Below are 21,272 nucleotides of genomic sequence, written 5' to 3' on the forward strand. Positions count from 1 at the left end.
GTACCTAAAAATCTAGTACAAAGCACGTAAACAGCATAAAAGCACCCATCCAAAAATTCCTGATCACATAAACAGCAGCCTTAAAAATATATAATTTAAACTAAAAAGCAAACAATAAATCAGCTTCTGCATAACCATATTGTTTTACTGTCCAAAAGTCCTGTTTCTCCTGCTCCCACCCCTCCTGGGATGTGCAGGGTCATGGGGTGGATGTGAGGATGTCATTTCTGCCACTGCTCAGCAGTTTGGGGACAGTTTACAGTAGAACCAAGAAAACAGGAGGCAGGGAATTACCCACAGTTCCCCCTGTTGTGATTTTGTTCTTAATGGGTCATGTCAAGCCAATTTGTTCACCAGAGCTACATTTGCTCACAATATTCCTGAGACCCAGGCTGAGATGAGGAGATCCAATTGTTTCATTCTTCAGAGCTTTTGTCTTTTACACACTTGCACATTCACAATCTGCAGGGCACCGTTTTCTTTGCTTCCACACTACTCTGGAACAGCAGTCAGTCTTTTTAGGGCTGAATTATAAAAACAATGTGTTTTAAAAAGCAAAACTGACCCAAACCTGAGATTTGATGCAGGGATGCCAGGTTTGGGAAGCAGCAGAAGGGAGATGGGGTCCCCTGCCCCACAGCAGCTGGGGGCTCTTATCTGTAAGAGATAAGCACTGCCTGTTGATCCAAAAATAACCCTCACCACGTATACCCCTATCTGTGTGCCAGGATCCAACAAAATCCTGACGAGGCAGGCAGCAAACAGGCTGCTAATCTGACATTTTAAGACGTCACATCAATACTTTTCGATATTTCAGATGGAAATGACTTGTCTTTGTGAAAGTTCGTTTACTTTTTAGAAGTAAAATGGAAATTTGGTTTTCCCTTTAAAGCTGGAAATCAAAGAGAAGCATTTATTTTTAGACCGAGCAACCTTTCCCTTTAGAAACACTTTTAAAAAATGGCTTCATGAAAAACATGCTCGATTTCATATTGCATAATGCCATAATAAAAAAAAATAAAAATACAAAAATTGATACCCAACACCAGCAGGTCATAGAATAAATGGAACAGAGCGAGTTAACTGTGAGATCCCCTAAAATTAGTTACTGTAATTTGACATTTTCATTGCTGATCAGGAAGTAAATTTGAAGTCAGTGCTGTTAAATCTGTGGATGATGAAGATAGCAGCGTGCTGGCTGCACATTTGAATCCTTCCCAGCCAGAATCCATCCAGAAGGGCTTTGGGCACACACAGATGCAGAGCCCTGTGCCTGTGTGAAGCTCTGCAGGGCATCCCCAGGGGCCTGGAGCCACACTGGAGGTGAGAAGGGATGGCAGCCCAGGGCTGGAGGGTCTGTGGCTCTGACACAAAGGGCTGGAGCAAGCACTGTTATATAAACCAGAGCTCAGGACTGACTGGCCTCTGAACATGTCACTGAGATGGGGAAATGGGCTCTGCCTGTGTCCTGGATCCAGAATTTAGGGAGGAAGCTGAGCAATCAGAGGAATTTGAGGAAAGATGCTGAAATGTGGTTCAAGGGCTGGAGCAGATGTTGTGCAGTGAGAAACCTGAATAGCTCAGTTTGGTTTGTTTACTGCAGAGGAGGTGGAGAGGTAAATTGTTTACAGATCACCTCTGCAGAGGGGGAATGCTGTGGGGAAAGGGCTTGGGAACCTCATGGAGAAATCCAGAACACCCACAGAAACCTGAGAGCCAGATGAATTGAGATGTGAAATCACACACAATGTTCCTGAGCTGGGAGGGTGCTGGAGCTGCTGGAATCATCATCTGTGTGAGCCAGATGAATTGAGATGTGAAATCACACACAATGTTCCTGAGCTGGGAGAGTGCTGGAGCTGCTGGAATCAGCCACCAGCAGGAGTGGGGGGGACTTGGGTGTCTCCTGCTGGTTCCAGCCCTGGGGCTGAGTGATGCAAACACCAGGTCTGTGCACAGAGAGTGTGAGGAGGATAACCCCAGGCTCCTGAAACCCCCTGGGCTCCAAGGTGTGAGAGTTTCCCACTCTGGGAGCAGCTGGGGGAGGAGGTGGAGCCCTGGCTTAGCTGATTCCCATCAGCAGCAGATGTGGCATGGCATTTGGAAGATTGGGTTTATATTTTAGCATCCATGAATAAGTGCAGTAACGGCTGAGAGTGCAGGATGTGGGGTTGGAGAGAGACTGCACAGTCATCAAATAATTCCATTTGGGAAGACACCTCTCTAGTCCAGCCTGCAGCTCAAGGCAGGGTCAGCTGTGAGATCACACCACACCCTGTGTCCACTCAGCAGCTTCAGGATGATGCTTCCCCAAAGGTTCAGCTCTGATCTGGGATAACCCTCAGCCCCCAAAGAAGAATTTCTCCTTGGTGGTGCCTTCAATGCCTCCTCTTTGCCCTGATCCCAGTGATGCCCTGTGCTGGGTGTGCTGGCACTCTCCTGAGTGGCTGAACACGAGCTGCCTGTGGGTACAGGTGAGGCTCATGCTCCAAAAGCAGCCCTGCCCCAAGCTGTAACAAAACCTGGCTTATCTTACTGCTCCCACAAAGCTTTACTTAGAATCTGAGGCCACCCTTGTGCAGCAACAGCCAAAGGGCTTCAAATGGCACAAGCTCTGCTGGTTTTCAAGCTGTGATGAATCCTTGCCACAAGGACAGGGCAGGGCTGTGAACATCTGGTGGCTGAGGGGTTTCATGGTTCCATCCCCACCAGTCCAGAGCACTTGGGGGTCACATTTCCAGCCCATGCAGCCCTGTCTGCCAAGTATATTTTGGGGTTAAAGCAAGAAACTTGGCTGAGTTAACAAACCCATGACCCTGAAATATAAGGGATGAATATTTGAGTCTGACTCCCCTTCCTCTCTTCTCTCATTTCTGCTCTTCTCAGACAGCACTTGGTAAAAGCAGCCCCCAGCCTCAGATACTCTGTTCACCTCCTGGGTCTGAACTTTGACCAAGAGTACTTAGAAAAGGGAGGTGCTCTGATCTTCAAACCTCTTTTCAACTGCTGCTGTGGATCTTCTCTCAGGGAATTTTTAATACTGAGCTGCCCTGTTTACCCAGTCCCACCAGTCTGCACTGTGTGGTCTCCCCCTCCTGGTAAAAGGAGGCAGTTTTTAAAAAGCAAAACGCTGTGTTTGGTGCATTTGGCAGAGGTATACAAGTCCCTGTCATGTCAGCCATGGAGATTACATGGTGCAGGTCAAGGCTGGATGGGCCACACCTCACCTTTTTCTCCTGAATTCTAGCCAGAAGTGGGAGTTCTGGCCAATTTTTCCTCTTCTGCTGGGGACTGTGTTGCCAAGCTCAGCTGAAGAAGGGAAGTAAATCAGCAGGGAGAGGGTAGGCTTGGTGTGGGCTTTCTTTTGGACCCTTTTCCAGATCTCCTTAGTGCCATTGGAGGTGTCATCAGGTGCAGCCTGTCAGCTCAGCTCTGCCTGTGTGCTCCTTCCTCCCTGCAGATGGCTACACCGTGGATGACATTGTCTTCTTCTGGCAAGGGAATGACTCTGCTGTCACAGGGATGGAGGTGCTGGAGCTGCCCCAGTTCACCATCATTGAGCAGAGGCTGGTCAGCAGGGAAGTTGTCTTCACCACTGGTGAGTGTCTGCAGAAGGGATGCCTGCAATGGGCAAACCTGCTGATCAACTGCTCTGAATCCCTGATTCAGGTGCTGGGGCACTAACTTAGGATCTAGGCTTCACCTTGGGGTTCTTCTAAAAAAATATGTCTACTGCACCTTTTTTTTTTTTTTTTTTTTTTTTTGTCTACTTCTCTTCAAAGACCTTCAGGATCATTTTCTTGCTGCAAGTGTTTCAGTTTCTCAGAACCTCTTCAGAAGGTTCTCAGCCTTCACCTGATTTTTATGTGGTTTATATCTGGGTCTCAAAGCTAATAAAGGTGCAGTAGGTAGGGGAGAATACATCCACTGAGAAGCAAGTGGGCTATGAAATGATGCAAACCCATCTGTACATGGCAATAAAAAGGTTTGGAGAGAATACCTGGGACAATTTAGATGCTGCCAGCTGGAAAGTTGGGGGGGTTGGATTTTTTTTGCTGGTCTGAGGTGGAGTTGACTGATAAAACAGCACAGCACACACCTGTAAAAAAAAAAAAAAAGGTGAAATATTGTGTTTAAGCCATACAAGTGGCACATGGTGGTGAGAGAACAATACCTCCTTTATCCCAGCCTCCACCTTTGATGGTTTAAAACTGCTGTTTTCTTGTTACTTTAGCTGCTAGCCAGGATTGCACCCATGTTTCAGGCTCCTGTGTTGCCTGAGGGACACAGGTGGGGAGGAGGAATGACTTGGACTTTGTCTCACAGCAATGAAAGAGACAAAGTTTTGTCCCTGTCAAAATTAGCCTGCTCCAGTGGAAAGACTGTAAAAAGTATTTATTGTCCTCACTATCCTCACTAGGTTTGCTAAAATATTAGGAGGAAGTTGCAACAACTTGAAAATAATGAAAAAGAGACCTTCAGATTAACTAACAGTACTCTATTTGCATATGAATTTGCCCAGTCCAACCATAACCCATTTTTAGAACAGCATGGGAAAAATATGATTCAGATCTTCATTGCTGCTTGGAGGCAGAGCTGGCACATGAAACATTGGAAAATCATCTTGTGGCACCCAAATATAGGGTTAAAGTCTCCTGTGTAAGCCTCCATCATATTGGCTGGCACCATAACAGCAATTGCAGCTCTGAACAGCCATTCTCCCATGATGGCTGATATAATAATGTGATTTTTGCAGAGTTTCCTTTCTTCTTAATACTCTAGGACAACTGAGCAGATTCTGAAGAGACCCCTTGCAAAAACTGACCAGTCTGCTAAACCAACTGCAGAAAACAGGAGGTTTTTTCTTATTCCTGCTTCTTCCAAATAAAATTTCAACTTCTAATGTAAGCTTTTAGCACAAATACAGCCTTGCCCTCCTCTCAAACCACGTCCTCCTTTAATGTCTCATTGGCAGGTTCCTATCTGCGCTTGTCCCTGAGTTTCAGGATTAAGAGGAACATTGGTTACTTCATCCTGCAGACCTACATGCCATCCATCCTCATCACCATCCTCTCCTGGGTCTCCTTCTGGATCAATTATGATGCTTCAGCTGCACGAGTGGCACTGGGTATGGACCTTTTCATTATGTTTTGGAGGGTTTTTTTGTGGGGGGGACATCAGCTGTAAGAAAGAAAATCCCTTTTCTTTAGGTGGCAGCAATTAAGCAAGACTGTCAAAGTTGACACCCCAAATGGACATAATTTTTTTCTGAGAAAAACTTTCAATTTTCAATCAGAAGAGTTACCTTTTTTGGTGTGTTTGTTTGGGGTTTTTTGGGGTTGTTTTCTTTGGGAGAGGGTGGGGGTTTGTTGTGGGGATTTTTTTATTTTTCTTTTTTTGTTTGTTTGTTTGTTTGTTTGTTTGTTTTTTGTTGTGGGTTTTTGTTTGGTTGGTTGGTTGGTTGGTTGGTTGGTTGTTTTTTGGGGTTTTTTGTTTTTTTTTTTTTTTTTTTTTAATTAGTATTTCCCAAACTGGACTCTGTTTTGTTTGAATCAGTAGAAGTCCTACCAAAAATTTTCTGGGAGTGAGTTTAAACTCTCTAAACAAAAATGTAGATGGTCACTGATTCTTGAGTGTGTGGACCCAGATATGCCTGGAACATCTTCACTCTGGTTTGCACTGGTTTTCTCCAGAAAAGAAATCTGGGCACCTCTTTGTCAGCAGCTGTGCCAGGAGTGGTCAGTTGGGTGATTAATGCTGAGCCAAAAAGTTGTATGGGCATGGTTAAAAGATGAAAGAAATAAAGGAAGGGTTATTAGATATTTTTCTGATGGCTCAGGCTCATACAGACATTCTCTGCAGATGGAGACCTTCATGGCCAAGGCAAATGTGGGACAGTAGTTAAAGTCCAAACTCTTGTGTGGCACATGCTTCCCTAAATAGGAATGTTTTCCTATAAGAGGGGGGAAAAATGAGGTCTTTTAAGCAACAGAAGGGAAGTGGGGGTGGATGGCAGATGAGGGTTTTGAAGGAGGAACAGGAGAAAGGGGGGATGGCTGGCATTTGAGAATGGGGCTGTGCAACACCAGGGAAAGTTCAGAGGCAATGGAGAGGTAAGGAGGGAGCAGGGCTGGATCTGTGAGTGGGACAAGGCTCAGAGGGGCAGCACAGCTCAGGTAGAGGCTGGGAATTACAGAAAAGCTTGGGGGCTTCCAGTGGGCTATGAAATGATGATTCTCCAGGAGAAAGAGTTTGGGAAAATTCAGAGAAGGGGTGGGCTGCACAAAGGTGTGAAAGAGGTGATTTGGCTTTGTCTGCTTGGAGAGGCTGGAGCAGAGAGATAGGGAGGGAAGAAGAAGATCTAGGTAAATTAAAAGGGCAAGTTGCATTGACAGGATTATAGTCAGAGAGAGAAGAAAAAGAGACCATGGCAAACATTGTGGAAGCACAAGCAAAAGGGTGGAGGTGAGATGCACAGCTGTTGATTTCTGCTGACATCTGGACTCAAGGGAGAAGACAGGAGGAAAACATTGTAGATCAGAACTGCAACAGCTCTCCCTAAACTATTCCTGACAGTTCTTGACCTAACCTATCCATAAAAAGCTCCAAAAAAAGAAACTCCATGGCCACCTCTGGTCACTTTATCTCCAGATTTACCTGCTCACACAGTCAAAGAGCTCCTCTTTGCCCTAAGTCTCCACTACAATTTGTCCACTTCTTAATGGAGACAGGGAGAGCATTCTATTCTCCCTTTCTTTGCCTCAGATTTCTGTATATTTAGACTACTACCCAAATATAGACCATATTGTGTGTATATAAATATATCTCCCTTCTGTTTACCCAACTGAAGGCTAATGGTTCTTTCAGTCTTTTATCAAGAATGACACCAAGGACAGAGAGAGGGTGAAGGAGAAACAGGACAAGCAGAGGTCCAGGGTGCACAGAGAGCCATCACTGTAGAGGTGGGGCTGAAACCACAGGAGCAAATTGAGGTCATGTTGATTATTAGAGCTGCCAACAGAGAGATGAGGAGGAAAAAGGAGAAAAGAAATCAGCAAGGTAGTAACAACAGCTAGAGAAGCAGGAGAAGACTAGGTTGAAGAGGAAGAGTTACCACCCCAAAAAGAAGTATGAAAGGTCATTGCCACGTTTTTGGAGATGACAGAAGACTGTCAAACAGGCAGGTGTGAGGCCACTCTGACAATCCAGAGAAGGGAAGAGTCTGAGAAAAAGCTGAAACAGAAGACTGGAGCTGTGAGAGTAATCATAGTGAATCAGGCTTTTGGAACTGAGTAGATGGGGACAAAAGTGTTCACAAAATGCTTATTTAAGATGCAAGAAATGTGAGGAGGCCTAAAAAGGAGAGTGTGAGAACCATGGGAGGAATGTGTACAAGTGATAATTGATGTAATGAATGGTAAAGCTGGTGAGAGGAAGGTGGGAACTGATGGGGTCAAGGACAGAAGCCTACAAGGCAGGCAAAAAAAGGAGAGTGCCATGAAGAGGAAATCTCTTCACTCTTTCTCCAATTCATGGCATTGGAAAGACACAGCAGCTCATGAACTCATGCCAAGGATGCTGAGGCATTCCATAGCACACAGTGAAGCCTGATGAGTTCACGAAGGAGAAAAAGGAGAGGAAAGGAGGTTAAAAAGAGCAAAACTGAATGTTTCCTACCATACTGAGAGAAAGAGAGGAGATCAGGGGGGGTTAAAGAAACAGGGTCCAGAGGATGCTGATCCCCACCATGCTGGTGATACTGAGCTTTGATACTCACTTTCTCCAGCTTAGTGGGCACATGGGGTTAGAATAATGAGAGTTCCCTTCCCTGTAGCACTGCTCCCACCCCTCCTGAGGCTGTCCAGCTGGAGGGAGGGATGTGGGAGCTGAGAACAGCACTTGAGGAAACCATCCTACATCAGCTAACAGAGCACCTGCCCTCTCCCCACAGGGGTCACCACGGTGCTTACCATGACAACCATCAACACCCACCTGCGGGAGACGCTCCCCAAGATCCCCTACGTCAAGGCTATTGATGTTTATCTCATGGGCTGCTTTGTCTTCGTGTTCCTGGCTCTCCTGGAGTATGCTTTTGTCAACTACATCTTCTTCGGGCGGGGGCCCCGGCAGCAGAAGAAGCAGAGCGAGCGCATCAGCAAGGCCAACAACGAGCGCCACCGCTACGAGGAGAAGAGGGTGAGAGAGCAGGTTTGTCTTCTCCTTTCGTTGTGGCACAAGAATTCAGGCTCTCCACTGGGTGAGCCGAAGAGCTCCCCGTGAGAGATGAGCCCCAGTTTCCCTTTCCTGGTGATTACTAGGAGTTTTTCCTCTGTGATCATTCCTGAACAAGTCTCATCAGAATCCTCCTCTTGTATGGGGCAGGTGTATCCCTCTGTGGATTTGGTCCTGTTGGCAGAATCACACTTCCCCCATTAAAAATTTGCTGTAAGCACAGATGGCTGCTTCTTCCACCCCAAAAGCAGAGGACAACCCTCAAATGCTGTATATTCAGACCCCACTGTGGGTATTGTCACCAAACTCTGGGGAAGAAAGGAAACTCTCCAACACCACTAATGATTTAGGCATTTCTTTATTCTGGCCAGGATGTGCTGAGGAAATCATTCCAACCACATGTGATTTTTTACCAGAATTTTCATGTATTTATATGTTAAAAAAACCCCAAAGAAAATCTCATTCTTTGGTTCTGCATTACAGAATTCTTAGTATTTGATCTCCTATTGGTTATTGATTCCTTCATCTTCAATGCTATTTTTAGTCCTCATTCTTTGGCTCTCTTGTCAATCTTTTCCCAGACTGGGAATCTGCCAAGAGTTTAATATCTGTTAGTCTCTCTATCTCCTGTGTATCTTCTGGCTACTTCCAGCCTGTAGATATTAAGCTCTCAGAGTCTAGGAATATTCTTTTTTGTTGATTGAGGCGTGATCTAGTGAGTCTCACACCCTGGGTGAGCAAAATCTTTTGAAGAGAAACCTCAATTTCCCTCCTCTTTGGCAAAGCCTAAACCCGCGCCTAAAGTTACTCCAACAATGTATAAATCATATAATTCCCAGCAGCATTTTCACCCAGAAATCTGTTCTGTGCACAGGACACCCCAGTACCTCTGTATCTGTATGCCCCCCTCCAGGTCGACCCTTACGGCAACATCCTCCTCAGCACTCTGGAGATGAACAACGAGCTGCTGGCCACGGACATGATGAGCAGCGTGGGCGACTCCCGAAACTCCGTCATGTCCTTCGAAGGCTCTGCCATCCAGTTCCGCAAGCCCCTGGCCTCTCGGGATGGCTTTGGCCACCACCCCAGCCTGGACCGCCACGTGCCGCTGACCCACCACGCCGCCGCCCGCAACCGCGCCAACTGCCGCCTGCGCCGGCGGTCGTCCAAGCTGAAGCTCAAAATCCCAGACCTGACGGACGTCAGCACCATTGACAAGTGGTCAAGGATCATTTTTCCGATCACTTTTGGATTCTTCAACCTTGTTTACTGGTTGTACTATGTAAATTGATGCCTGCGGCCTCCCAGAGAGATAATAGGGACAGACGCTCAGACAATGACAACACGGGAGTGTTGCGGTCTTTTGGGTTTGGGTTTTACTCTTTACTATCATTGTCATTTATTCCTATGGTTCATTAGATTTATTCTAAGCTTAATCTTCTCTTTTCAGCACATATAGAACCACGGAGTGTGGGGTGGGGTAAAGGGAGAGGAAGGTAAGGGAGGGGGCTTGGTTTCAGGGAGGGATGTGTTTGTCTTGATTTTGGTTTCCTGCTGAAGGACTTCAACCATTGTAAAAAGAAAAAAAAATCAACAAAAATCTATAAAAATAAGAAAGAAAAAAAAAAAAAGACAGAAAAAAAAGAAAAAAAAAACCAAAAAAAAAAAAAAAACCCCAAAACCAAAAAAAATAAAAAAAAAAAAAAAAAAGAGGGGGGAGATTTAAAGAAATTGAGTCAAAACTGGTGGGGTGATAGGTTATCTTTGGCTGTGCTCACTAATGCTCTATCCTCACTTCCATTTCACTACTGAATTTCATCTTTCACTTTTCAGTCTTATTATATCTTTTTTAATCTTTCTTCTGCCACTGCTCTTAACCCCTTCATGTTTATTCTTTCTGGATCCATGAGATGATGGGGTTTCATTCTCACGCTATGAGATTTTTCTTTTCTTTTTCTCTCTCTCCCTCTCTCTTGCTTACAAGCCTAAAAGAATCTTTTAAACCAACAAATAAAAAGAATATTTATTTTGGAAGAGCTGGGAAAGGGGGGGAGGATGAGGCAATTATTTGGGAGGGAAGGGGTAACGTGGGGTTTATGGGAGGGGGGGAGGAGGGAACTTCTCAAAACCAAGGCACATTTGCAAGATGCCTTTTTCCACCTTCAGGAGTTTGCAAGCTGTTTTTCCTGTGTGAATGTGCGTGTATGGAGCATCTGTGTGTGTGTGTGTGGGCACGTGTGTCCATGGGTGTGTGTGTGCAAGCATGTTTTCTGGGGAGGGGGGCTGGGGAGGGGGGTTTTGTAATATCTTTTGTAGAAAGAGAACACAGATGACATTTAACTGACTGGCAGTGTGTTTTGGGGTGTGGGGGGGAGGGATTAGCAGGGGTTTGTTTGCTCATTGCAGCTTCACCAGGTTGGAGGTCGGGGTCCCAGCTCCAGAGGCAGAGCTGGGGAGGCAGAGTGTGCAAATTGGCACTTGCTGAGGGAAGAGAGGGATTTGGGGATCAGCAACAGGGCACCTGATCTCCAGGAGACTGAGCTGATTCAGCCCTCAAAGGAGGGGTTGTTCCCAGTTATTCCCACCCTGCATCTTCCTTACTGAGTCTGGAGAGAAAAGCAGTTGCAGGACTCTAAAAATTTAACCCTTTCCCCCTCTCCCTGTCTCTTATGCCAGACAATGGATTTACACTCCAGCCCTCTGAGTGACCATAGCCTGCATCAAGGCGCAGGAAAGGCTGGATGACATTTAACTTTCTGATGTTTCAGGATGAAAAAAAAGTAGGGAAATGATAATGATCCCCTTTCCTAAGAATTTCAGGAGTGAATGGTGGGCTGGCAGCTCTGATCTGTGCTGCTTCTACCAGACCTTGCTTTGTGTCTGTTAAGATGTCCAGAGTGTAGAAAAAAGCACCCTGTGCCCTTCCTTGCAGATGAGGAAGCTGAGGATGAGTTAGAGTTCCATGGAGCATCATCCTGCTGGAAGGTGATGGTCTCCAAAAGCTGGGCAGGGTGGAGGTTGCAGTGAAAATGCTGAGCTGGGTTGTGGAAGCCCCTGAGTCTCCAGGAGCTTCCATTCCTGAGGAAGGTTCAGGAGGGGAACTTGGCCTTGGGCAGCAACGCCAGACTTTTCCAAAGGAGCCAGTGACTTTCAGGAAAATCACTGAATTATTGGCCACTTTGGCAATCACTGATGATTGATAATCTCCCTTGTAATATTAATAAAAGCCATGAAAATGTTAAATTCACAAGTGCAAAACTTTAACCCTAGGGTCATTCTGCCATTCCTGGAGTAATGATGAGAACCTTGTTCTTACGTGATAGAGTTTTTTCCTGTCAGACCCACAGACACCCACATTGCCCTTTATCCAATCATCCTTTTATTTTCCTACTAGCATTCTCCTCCCTTTTCAATTCCCATTGCTTGGGAGAGCAGAGTGATCCTCTGAGACCAGGGAAACTCCTGTTTTTCAGATGATGCACATCTTTCATTCACTAATTTATGTCTGTACAGTACTGTGAAAATGTGAATCACTGCAGGCCTGACCTAGTATCACTGAAGTCTGGGAAAGTTTTGCCTGGACTTGGCTGAAGCAGGATCAGGCCTCATCAGAGTAATTATTGTTATTTTTATATCAGTAATGTGTCTTATGCAGAATCTGAAGCATAAGAGTAGAGCATCCCCCTTCCCTGTCCCTCTCTCTCATGTTCATGCATGCACATGTTTGGTCCCTGGACTCACCAAGGTTTTAGCACAGTTGTTAAATCAGATTTAGATTCTCCTCTGCCCTGTAGAAAATCCTGCTGGTTTCCCCATCCAAGAGCAATGCTGCTGGGGATGGGTTTTCCCCAAATTGCTGCTGTTCATAGTCTATATGGGTCTGTAAAAGAATAAGTCTGGATATTGCTGGAGGATCAGGTAGTTCTGTCTACCTGATATGCAGGAATGTAAAGCTTTGCCAGTGGGGAAAGTTACACTTTCTAGTGCAATTCTATTCAGAAATATCTTTTAAATGCTTTAATGGGAGTCATAAAGCTGTGCTTTATGACAGCAGCAGTATAATGTCCATGGACATAAGAATGCCATGGCTGTAGTTCCCACATGGAGATTGCCCCTCAGTAGGTCCAGTTTTCAAGGGCAGTCTAACCAGGTGATAGATGATTTAATAAAATATCTACAAATTTACCCTTTATGTATGTGATTGCAATGTAAAGGGTGGTCAGAATGATAAAAGTGGGCGGGGGGGGGGGGGGGAAAGAGGCAGTTGTAAGAAACCTGTTAAAATTGGAGGGAAAACAAATGGCTGTGTGGTGAGAAGTTCTGAGGCTGAGGGAGATGACTCAGAAACTCATAGTTGTAGTGAAAGCCTGACAAATGTGTGGCATGAGTTAGGCACCTGAGAGCTCTCTGAGCTGGCCCCAAAGGCTGGCAGGAGCAGCAGCACACAGGTGATGCAAACCCCACTGATGCTTTTTGCTTCTGGGGTGCTGAGCCCCACACAGGGTGGGGTCCTGAGTGACCAGTGCCCTGCAGGCACAGCCTCCAGAAACTGGACATCAGGCATGGGGAGGCTGTCTTTAATATTTGAGGCTTCAATCCAGGATTGAACCCAGTGACAATCCCAAAGCTTTCCAGGGAAAAAAAGCATTGCTTGGCAGATTTCTTCACCTGCTGGGACCGGGACCAGACTCCTGTGCTGTGGCCTCAGTTCTCTGTTGGCTGGATTCTCTTTCTTAGCAGGAGTCACCCTAGTTTCTCTCTTTGAATGTTTCTAACTTGGTATTACCAGGGCAGTGTTACTCAGAGTCAGCACCTCCAGACTCCTGGATTTTTGGGTCTGACACAATAATCTTTGCCAAAGAGTGTGTGGTCAGGACTGGTCCCAGTTCAGGAGCTGCCTTACACTCACTGGTGATGAGGCAGAGTGCTGGAGAACAAGAGTGTCCTGGGAGTGGGATGAGGAGTAGGAAATGGGAGGGAGGGATGCTGAAGGTTTTTAGGAATGCTCTCCTCTCACAGTGAGGTGGCACCTCTGTATCCTCCCTCCACAGCTGTCTGCACCCACCCCTAAGGAAGGCAACAAACCCCTGTACTGCTTTGAGGTGCAGCAATCCAGAAAGGACACAGTGAAGGAAAAACAAGGCATTTTACTGATACTCAAGGCTTAGAGGTTTCAAGCCATCACAAGCATGCATGTTAGCAGAAAGGTGGAGGGGATTTCCATGCTGTATTTGGTGTGCCCACTGCTGCCCTCCTCTTCCTCACCAAGGGGAAAGGGGGAGGAAAGGGTTTGTGAGTGCTTTTCCAAAGTGGAGCTGCTTCTGGCTTTTGCTGCACTGGTGCAGAAGGCAATGCTCAGGGCTTGGTTTGTTGGCAGCCTGGGGCAGGATTGCTGCTTGCTGGGTTGTGCTTTTTAGCATTTAAACAGGAGGGATGTTCCAGGCTGCCTGAGGGAGAAGAGTTTGCACCTTTTCCATGTGTAACAGCCTAAGGAAGGCACTTGGAAGAGGAGAAGGAGGAGCAGAAATAGGAATGAAATCTCTCTCAGGACATACATGGCCAACACAACTCTATTGCTTCATTTTCTGATACTGTATAGTGCTGTCACTCAGGGACCTTTAGTGACTGGGACCTTGGGACTGTAATTCTGCCTGTCCCCTTCCTATCCCCCCTTTGCCTTGAGTATTGAGAAATGAAAAGACAATGAGAGGAAGTGCAGAAGAGAGAAATGAGCCCTGCCAGCAAACCCTTGCTATTCCATGGATGACAGAAAAGCTTTGTTTGCTAAGGTGAAAGGAAGATGTAAACCTTTATATTCATGTCTTTGAGCATAAACCAGCCAGTAGTGTACATAGGATAAGTTCACGGTGCATGAAAAAAACAGGACTGTAGGTTTTAACTGGCATCCAAATTTCTTGCATGCACATCTGACACCATGCCAGCAGCTTATGTCTTGCAAATAAGTAGGGAACCTGCCAAGGCTTGGCACTTCCTCTGTCCAATGGACAGCACATCCACTTCCCAGAAACAGAGCCAGGCAGGGAGCTGATCTGGCCAGTCTGTTTGACCAGATCTGCTCCAGAGGGTCTGGCAGGAAGAGATAAGGGGTAGGGAAGGGAGCTGGTTTTGTTTCCTTTATTGAGGGGAGGAGGAAGGGGTTTACATCTCTGAGCAGTTTACAGACAGAAGAGAAGCTTCTGGAGCTGCAGACCAAAGGACAGTGGCTTTAGGGAAGATGGTTACTGCAATCCTGATGGAGAGCATGGGTTGAGGAAAAGCTGTTGATGGGAGAGAGCTGTAACTTCAGAAGCAGAGGAAACAGGAGAGAGCTTTTGAAAATACACGTGCAATACAGCAGGTTTGCAGGGGCTGGAGCACTGGGCACATCCCTGGGTGACACAGGCTGGGCACAGCTGCAGGCAGCACTCCAGGCAGCCCAGCCATGGCTGCAGTCCCTGCTGAGCAGAGCCTGTGCCCTCTGGGGGACAGGGAGGTCAGGAACAGGGAAAAGAGGGAGACTCAGGGTGCATGGCCACAGCAGAGCCCAGTCCCTGGGGCAGGGACAATCATTGCATCCAAAGCTGCTGGGCTGAGATGTGCAGGAGTGAGTGCTGTGCCAGGCTGGGGCACGGCTGAGCCCTGCCCTGGTGTCAGAGACAACAGGGCAGGAACATCCTGCTGGCCACCAAATGCTTCCTTGGAGAGGAGTCTGGCCTTACCAAGCAGGGTGGGGTGTCTTTACAGCAGATGTGAAAGTTGGGATGGGGGCATGGTTTGGGTGAGAGATGTGAAACAATGTGTTGGAAACAGGACCTACCGCAGATGCTGGGAGGGAGGGAGGGTGGGAGGGAGGGGAGCAGAGACTGGGGAAGAGAAGATGTATATAGTGTTGGGTTTTATTTTTCATTTCCTTTTGTTCCTTTCTTTTTCTTTTTCTTTTTTTTTTTTTTTTTTTTAAAAAAAAGTTGTTTGATTTCTAATGTCTTGATGTAAACCAAATAAAAATGGTTCTGTACATTCAGAAGTAAAGAACAGCTGAAAGGTGACAAGTATAATAAAGAAGCACTGACCTTCAGGCTACTATAACCATTTCCCCAGACTTTTCCCACAGGACTGGAGGGCAGAGCTGTGCCTGTGGCTGCACAGAGGTGCTGGGATGGTGACCTTGGGGCTGGCTCCTGATCCAGCACAGAAGAGGTGGGCAGTAGAGGTGGAAGTGATGGTATGTAAGTAACTTTTCAGTGTTTGCTCCCACCACCCCTGAGGAGGCTGTGTGCTAAATCCCAATCTCTTGTGCCCTTCCCAGAGCCAGCCTGCATCATGCCTTACTGTAGCTTGAGATGTGGTGAGGAGGGGAGGATGGATCAGCTGTAATTTGGATAAATGGGATAATGCAGATGGAGTAAAGGCCACTGGGAGCCTAAACTGGAATTGCCTGTCTTGTGTTTAGTGCTCTGGAAGAGCAGAGGTCAGTCTGGCCTCCGTGGGGCACAAGTGTAGCTGCTCTGCAGTGGGGCCAGTAAATGTCCTGTTTGTGTTACTGCAGCAAGACTGAAAGGGAGAAAACAAAGCAAACCAACACTTTGTGTGGAAGGCAGACCTAAGGGGAGGCTCAACCCTCTTAGGATAGGCCATTCTTCAGCAGAAAGGCTGGAGGGCATCAGCTGGGGCAGCCCAGAGCCCCTGCCAGCCCTTTGTGCTGCTGCTGACCGTGGGGAGCCAAGGGCAGATGCTCTGCTGAGCCAAACCAGGGCAGTGGTGTGAGCACCAGCTGCTGCACTGCACTGTGCTCTGCCACAAGGTGCAGCCCCCTCACTCCCAGGATCTGGAAGTGTCACCACATACCTCTGGAGACAATGGACCCACAGCACCCCAAAATTCCTCCCCCAGCTCCATGCCATGGGCTATCTGCTCCTATCTAGGGTAGCCAGAACTTGCCAGTGCCAGGGCCAGAAAGCACTCACTGAACAATACTGAGTTTGTGTATGACAAAGTGAGGAGATGTGATAGACCCATTTGTGATGCAGGGATGCACATTTTACCATTTGCACAGGCTGAGCTTGGCATTTATGCTGGCAGACTTTTCCCCCAGAAAGGATGAAGCAGTATAGCAGTGAGTAACATTATTTTTCTGAAGGGGATGATCATTTCTCTTCCAGTATGTGTTTGAAACAGTGGATCTGTGTTGGTTCACCTTCTGTGAAGTCCAATGCCTCCCAGCACTCAGTGCTCTGATGTGGGGAAGCACCAGAGTTAATTGTTTTACTTAATTAGATGCTGGGTCCATTTTTTTGAGAACCTTGCTGGTGTCTGATGGACACTGTCCAGGCATGAAGACCACCAAAGATCATTTCCTTGGCTTTTCCCTGTGGACATGCCTTGTGCTTTGCTGGATGAGCCTCCTTGTGGCTCCTGTGCCCATCCCTGGTGCTGCTGAGCCTGGCAGGGTTTGGGGATCCACGGGCTGGGAGAAGTCAGGCCAGCAAAGAAGGGACCTGTGCTGAGCTGTGCTGATGCTGATGGCCCCTGGGGACTCAGGCAGGGGCAGTGGCTGGGTTTCCAGCCCCAGCAGGAGCCTGTCTCAGGCTGCCAGAGGCTTTTCTCTCTGTGGTTGATGTCCTTTGTGCAGAGAAGGGAGCTGGCACTGCCTCTGCACTGACAGATGCTCCCATCCACGCTGGGATGAACTTGCTTGTCTTGACTCTGGCCTTAAGGGAGTCACCTGTAGGGGATGGTGTATTTTGGCTGGGCTTTTCTCTCTCACCACCAAGCCCTACCAGGGCAATGTGCACTCCCAGTGAGACCAGAGGGTCTCAGAGCAGGGGCAAACTGGAAACTCCTGGTGCACAGTGTGTCAGGTGGGAGCCTAAGGATGAGGTGAGAGAGCTGCTGCTGGCACAGCTGGTGATGCTTTAACCTCTTTTCCCCAGAAACAGTGTCCCACAGAGCCTGAAAGTCTGGGGACCACTGTGCTGCCTGCCTCAGGGACAGCTGAGGTGGCTGTTTGGACAGGAATTGATCTTCTGCTAGTGCAGCTTTTGTTAGAGATCTTTCCACCCTCGTGGCCCTTGACTTTTGAGGCAGAGAGAAGGAAGATGTGTCCCAGAGCCTCTCACAAGCACAGACTGGCACAAATCCCTGAGTTTCAGCCCCTGCCAAGGCCAGCAAGGGAATTGGCAACCTTTCCTCTCCCATTTCACTTGCACTGAAGCAAGAAAGGGATGGGCAAAGCAGAGATTAGACCCACACAGCCCCAGCCCAGCAAAGCCCCATGTCCTGCTCAAGTCTGAGCACAGGAGGAGACCTGACAACTGCACATCTCCTTGAAATCCTGCCTGGATCTGACAGCTTCACTGGGCTGGGCAGTGTGCTTGGCAGGCCAGAAGGGAAGATTCTGTGAACAAACCCCCAGAAAGACTCTGCAGTTATCACAGATAAGGGTTTCTAATACCTGGGAGGGGGAGTGGCTGAGTAGTGAGGAGAAAATGGAAAAATTGAGGATAAAGGAAATATCCCAACCTCTGGCAAACACACACGACCCTGGTAGCAGGGCTGTGGTCAGGTCGGTGGGGTGGGTTGTTTCACTTTTATTTTCTTTTTCTACTGCCTGGCATGTCATAATATTGTGTCTGTGTGTGAATCACATCCCCTTCCAAAAGGGAACCAGCTCCTGGAGGGCTCTTTCATGGTGTGCTCACCACAGGATGTTGCACCAAAAAAAAATACAAAAACAAGGCTGGGGCATCCTTCCCTGGAAAATCTGTTCCATTTCTGGCTCATCCTCTCAAGCTGCACCCATCCATCTCCCTCCCAAAGATGAAGAAGCTGCAGTGTCTTCCCTGACTGGGGACAATTTGATGTGGCCTGAAATGTAATCAAAGGGACTGCTGTGAACCATCCTAACATACTCTGAGTGGCTGCCTTGCATCCTGTACAGTGTTATAAAAAAACAAACAAACAAACAAAAAAAAGAGGAATTAAAAAAAAAAGGAAAAAAAAATCAACCCAGAACAAACCACCCATTTTTATGATCTTTAATTTGCATTTTCTGCATGAAATAAGACCTTGATCTTGTCTTTTTTCACAAAAGCAGATTCTGCTTTAACTAATGTAAAAAAAAAAAAGAAAAAAAAAGGAAAGAAAAAATAATGTTTCTAGCAAAGTGATTTAGATGTAGAAATTTTTGTAAAAAAAAAAAAAAAGGAAACTACCAAAAAAAAAAAAGGGAAAAAACCAACAAAGAAATAAAATAAAATGACCTAAAGAGCCATCTTTGTCTACTCTAGAGGTGGGAAGGTGTGACTGGTGGGTGGCACTTTCTGCTGTGGGTGCCCAGGGCTCTGGGAAGGACGTGGTCACCAATTGCTGCCAGGTGCTTTCAAAAACTGTCTCCATCACCTTCTTTAGGGCCAGTGGGCAGGAGGGCAGGGGGAAGGGTGGGGAGGGGCAAGGAGCTGCCTTGATTTTCTTTTTGGGGTTTTGTTTGGGGTGTTTCTGTTCCTGTAGTGACAGTTTTTGAAAGGTGATGATGAACAGAAGTGGAAAAAAAAAAAAACAACAACAAACTTGAAAATAGTTTACAATTTTGTACAAACATGATAAATACTAACAGCAAATGTTTTTAAAAATGGTCCATACCAGTGCCAAAATAATGTAATGTGTACATTAATTTATTACATTAATTTATTCTATCTCTTTTTTCTTTTTTTTTTTTTTTGAAAAAAAAGGTGTGAAAACACAAAAAAATATTTCTTTTTTTAACAAATGCTGTATGTAGACATAAATGTACTTGAACACTGTTGGTTATTAACTGGTTAGGAATCTTTCTTGGGCTTTTGAGTTTGTGCTTTTTTTTCCTACCCAGAACAAAAGTAACACTTATAAAATACAGCCTTTGAAGGTGAAACCATCAACTCCTCTGCTGGTCTGAATCTTCTCCCTGTTTCCATTTTCAAGGCACTGTCTTTAGGCCAAGTCTGTGCCTTGACTTAGAGAGGACCCAAACTGGTCCTGAATTTTAATCTGTGTTAGTGCCACCTGAGAGGCCTAAGCAAAGTTTTCTGCATTTCCAAGTGTTCTGCTGGCTTGAACCAAGAGCTGGAATGTGCTCAAGCTCCATGGCACTGCCTAGACTAGAGGGGAAAATCAGAATAAATTCCCAGTCTTGTTTTTCCACCATGAGGTGAGTGAAAAAAAAAAACAAAAAACAAACAAAAAAACCCCCATCATTTTCGAGGGCTCTTCAGTACTATTTGAAATGAAATATTTAAATTAAATATTCAAGCCTTTGCAGGCTTTGCCATGCTGAACAAAAGGGAAACCAGACAGGATTGCTTTCAGAAATGACTGCTGCACTCCCAGCAAGATATGGAGGTGTTTAATGACCAGACTTAAGCTCCCAAATTTATTTTTTGGAATTTTAAAGGCCACCTAGAGGTGCTGGGGTGTTCGAGCCAGGCTGCCTGCCCAGGCAGGGGGACTCTGCTGAGCTGAGGTGTCACCCATGGAGGGGCTGTGGGGACACAGGGGATGCTGGCAGGGGTGGGGTTGTGATGATGGCAGCAAAAGGAGGGAGCTGGCCTAGAATCCCCACTTCAGAGTGATGTTCCCAGCCCAAAATCCATCCCCCACCAGGCAGAGAGGAGCTGCCTCCCCCAGGCTCAGGAAAACAGGGATATTTACAGTGCCTGATGTGCTCTAGATGGGCACCCCAGTGTCCAGAGCTCTTCCCAGCTGGGACCAGGGGGATCAGTGTGGCTGCTGGATGGAAATTCAGGGGCAAAAGCCATGCTAGGAACTGCATTCAGCAGCCAGCATCTGAAATCCAGCCCTGGTTCCCCTCCCCAGCACTGGCTGGAGTCACCACCTGCTCAGCAAAAAAACCTCTGGCATTTCGCAGGTAATGGGGATAAAGATATAATTTTTTTTTCCTTTGGACTTTATTTTCTTTCACTGAAGTCTGTATGTAGCACAAAACCATTTCATTATTTTCTTCAAATATGCCAATTCATTTTTTTTTTTTTTTCTCTCCTCACCAGCCATTAGGACAGTTCTTGTCTCTAAAAGCCCTAAAACCCTGCTGAGCTCAGAGGTGCAGCTGCAGCCCCAGCAGAGGGCAAGCCCTGGGAGCATCACTGCCCTCTCCTCTTGCCTCTTTTTTCCCTTTAAAGCTTCAGCTTTAAACAAATATAGGATCAGTGGGAAGCATTCATTTCTTTATATATATTTATATGACTACAAATAACTGAAGTTATTTGAAACCTGACATGGGAGTTGGACAACCAGCCCTCAGCCTTGTATATCCAAACTCTTGAGGGTCCCCAAAATCATAGATGGAAGCTAAAGAGACTGTGCTCCCCAAAAGAAACAACAAATTATTCATCAATATTAATTATTAATTATCATTAATGGTGCTAGGAAACTTATTGACTATTCAAACAGTGACAGAGCTCCGCAGGTTTCACAGGTCCTTAAGTGATTAAAGCATCCAAGTTCCTCTGGCTTTTCAATGGTTTGGGCATTTAAGTTGCACAATAACAGTATCCAAACTGACATGCAGAGATTGTAAAAATATTAAAACATATTCAGACTGGTTTATCCTGGAAATTCTCTTGAGGTTGGAGCAAAGAAATCCTCAAGATCACTTTGTCTAACAGCATGGAAGAATGTCAGTCCAAACTGTCCTAATTCCATTTGCAGGAAATGCCACTGCAGATCCACCTCCAAAAGTTTGGAAGGGAGCAACTAGGCAGAGTTTGGTGCATGCTCTGTCAGCTGCCATGCATTAAAGCAAATTTAAGGCCTTTTCAATATGAGAGAGACTAGACATTCTAAAAATAATGGAAAGGTTATTTGGAAATTTCAAAGTGATATCTTTAATGCATGTGAAATCTTCGATGTCAAAGAGATTTCATTTTTTGTTAGTATGTCTTTGGAGCATTTTGTCTTCAAGAATAAATTATGTTTTCATCTGTATCAACACCATTTTCACTGTCTAATTTCAGGCAGACAAAGGCAGAAGAATGGAAATTCAGAAAGAG

At 46.2% G+C, this 21,272-nt stretch overlaps 1 protein-coding gene across 6 annotated transcripts in view; it reads left to right on the forward strand.

The window, feature by feature from the left end:
- The window catches only part of LOC306808324 (gamma-aminobutyric acid receptor subunit beta-4), a 77,452-nt gene extending 67,186 nt beyond the window's left edge, over positions 1–10,266 (forward strand). For 4 of the 6 annotated variants that reach the window (XM_079318784.1, XM_079318787.1, XM_079318782.1 and 1 more), the window contains exons 6-9: positions 3,461–3,598; positions 4,976–5,128; positions 7,952–8,208; positions 9,146–9,668. In XM_079318784.1, the coding sequence (XP_079174910.1) occupies positions 3,461–3,598; positions 4,976–5,128; positions 7,952–8,208; positions 9,146–9,523 (926 nt within the window). In that variant the 3' untranslated portion in view covers positions 9,524–9,668. Of the gene's footprint in view, positions 1–3,460; positions 3,599–4,975; positions 5,129–7,951; positions 8,209–9,145 lie in introns of all 6 variants that reach the window. The other 2 variants (XM_079318785.1, XM_079318783.1) reach the window with 2 other exon arrangements.
- The last annotated feature ends 11,006 nt before the right edge of the window (positions 10,267–21,272 follow it).

The sequence above is a fragment of the Erithacus rubecula genome (genome assembly GCF_903797595.1).
Source record: "Erithacus rubecula genome assembly, chromosome: 15".
Classification (NCBI taxonomy): domain Eukaryota; kingdom Metazoa; phylum Chordata; class Aves; order Passeriformes; family Muscicapidae; genus Erithacus; species Erithacus rubecula.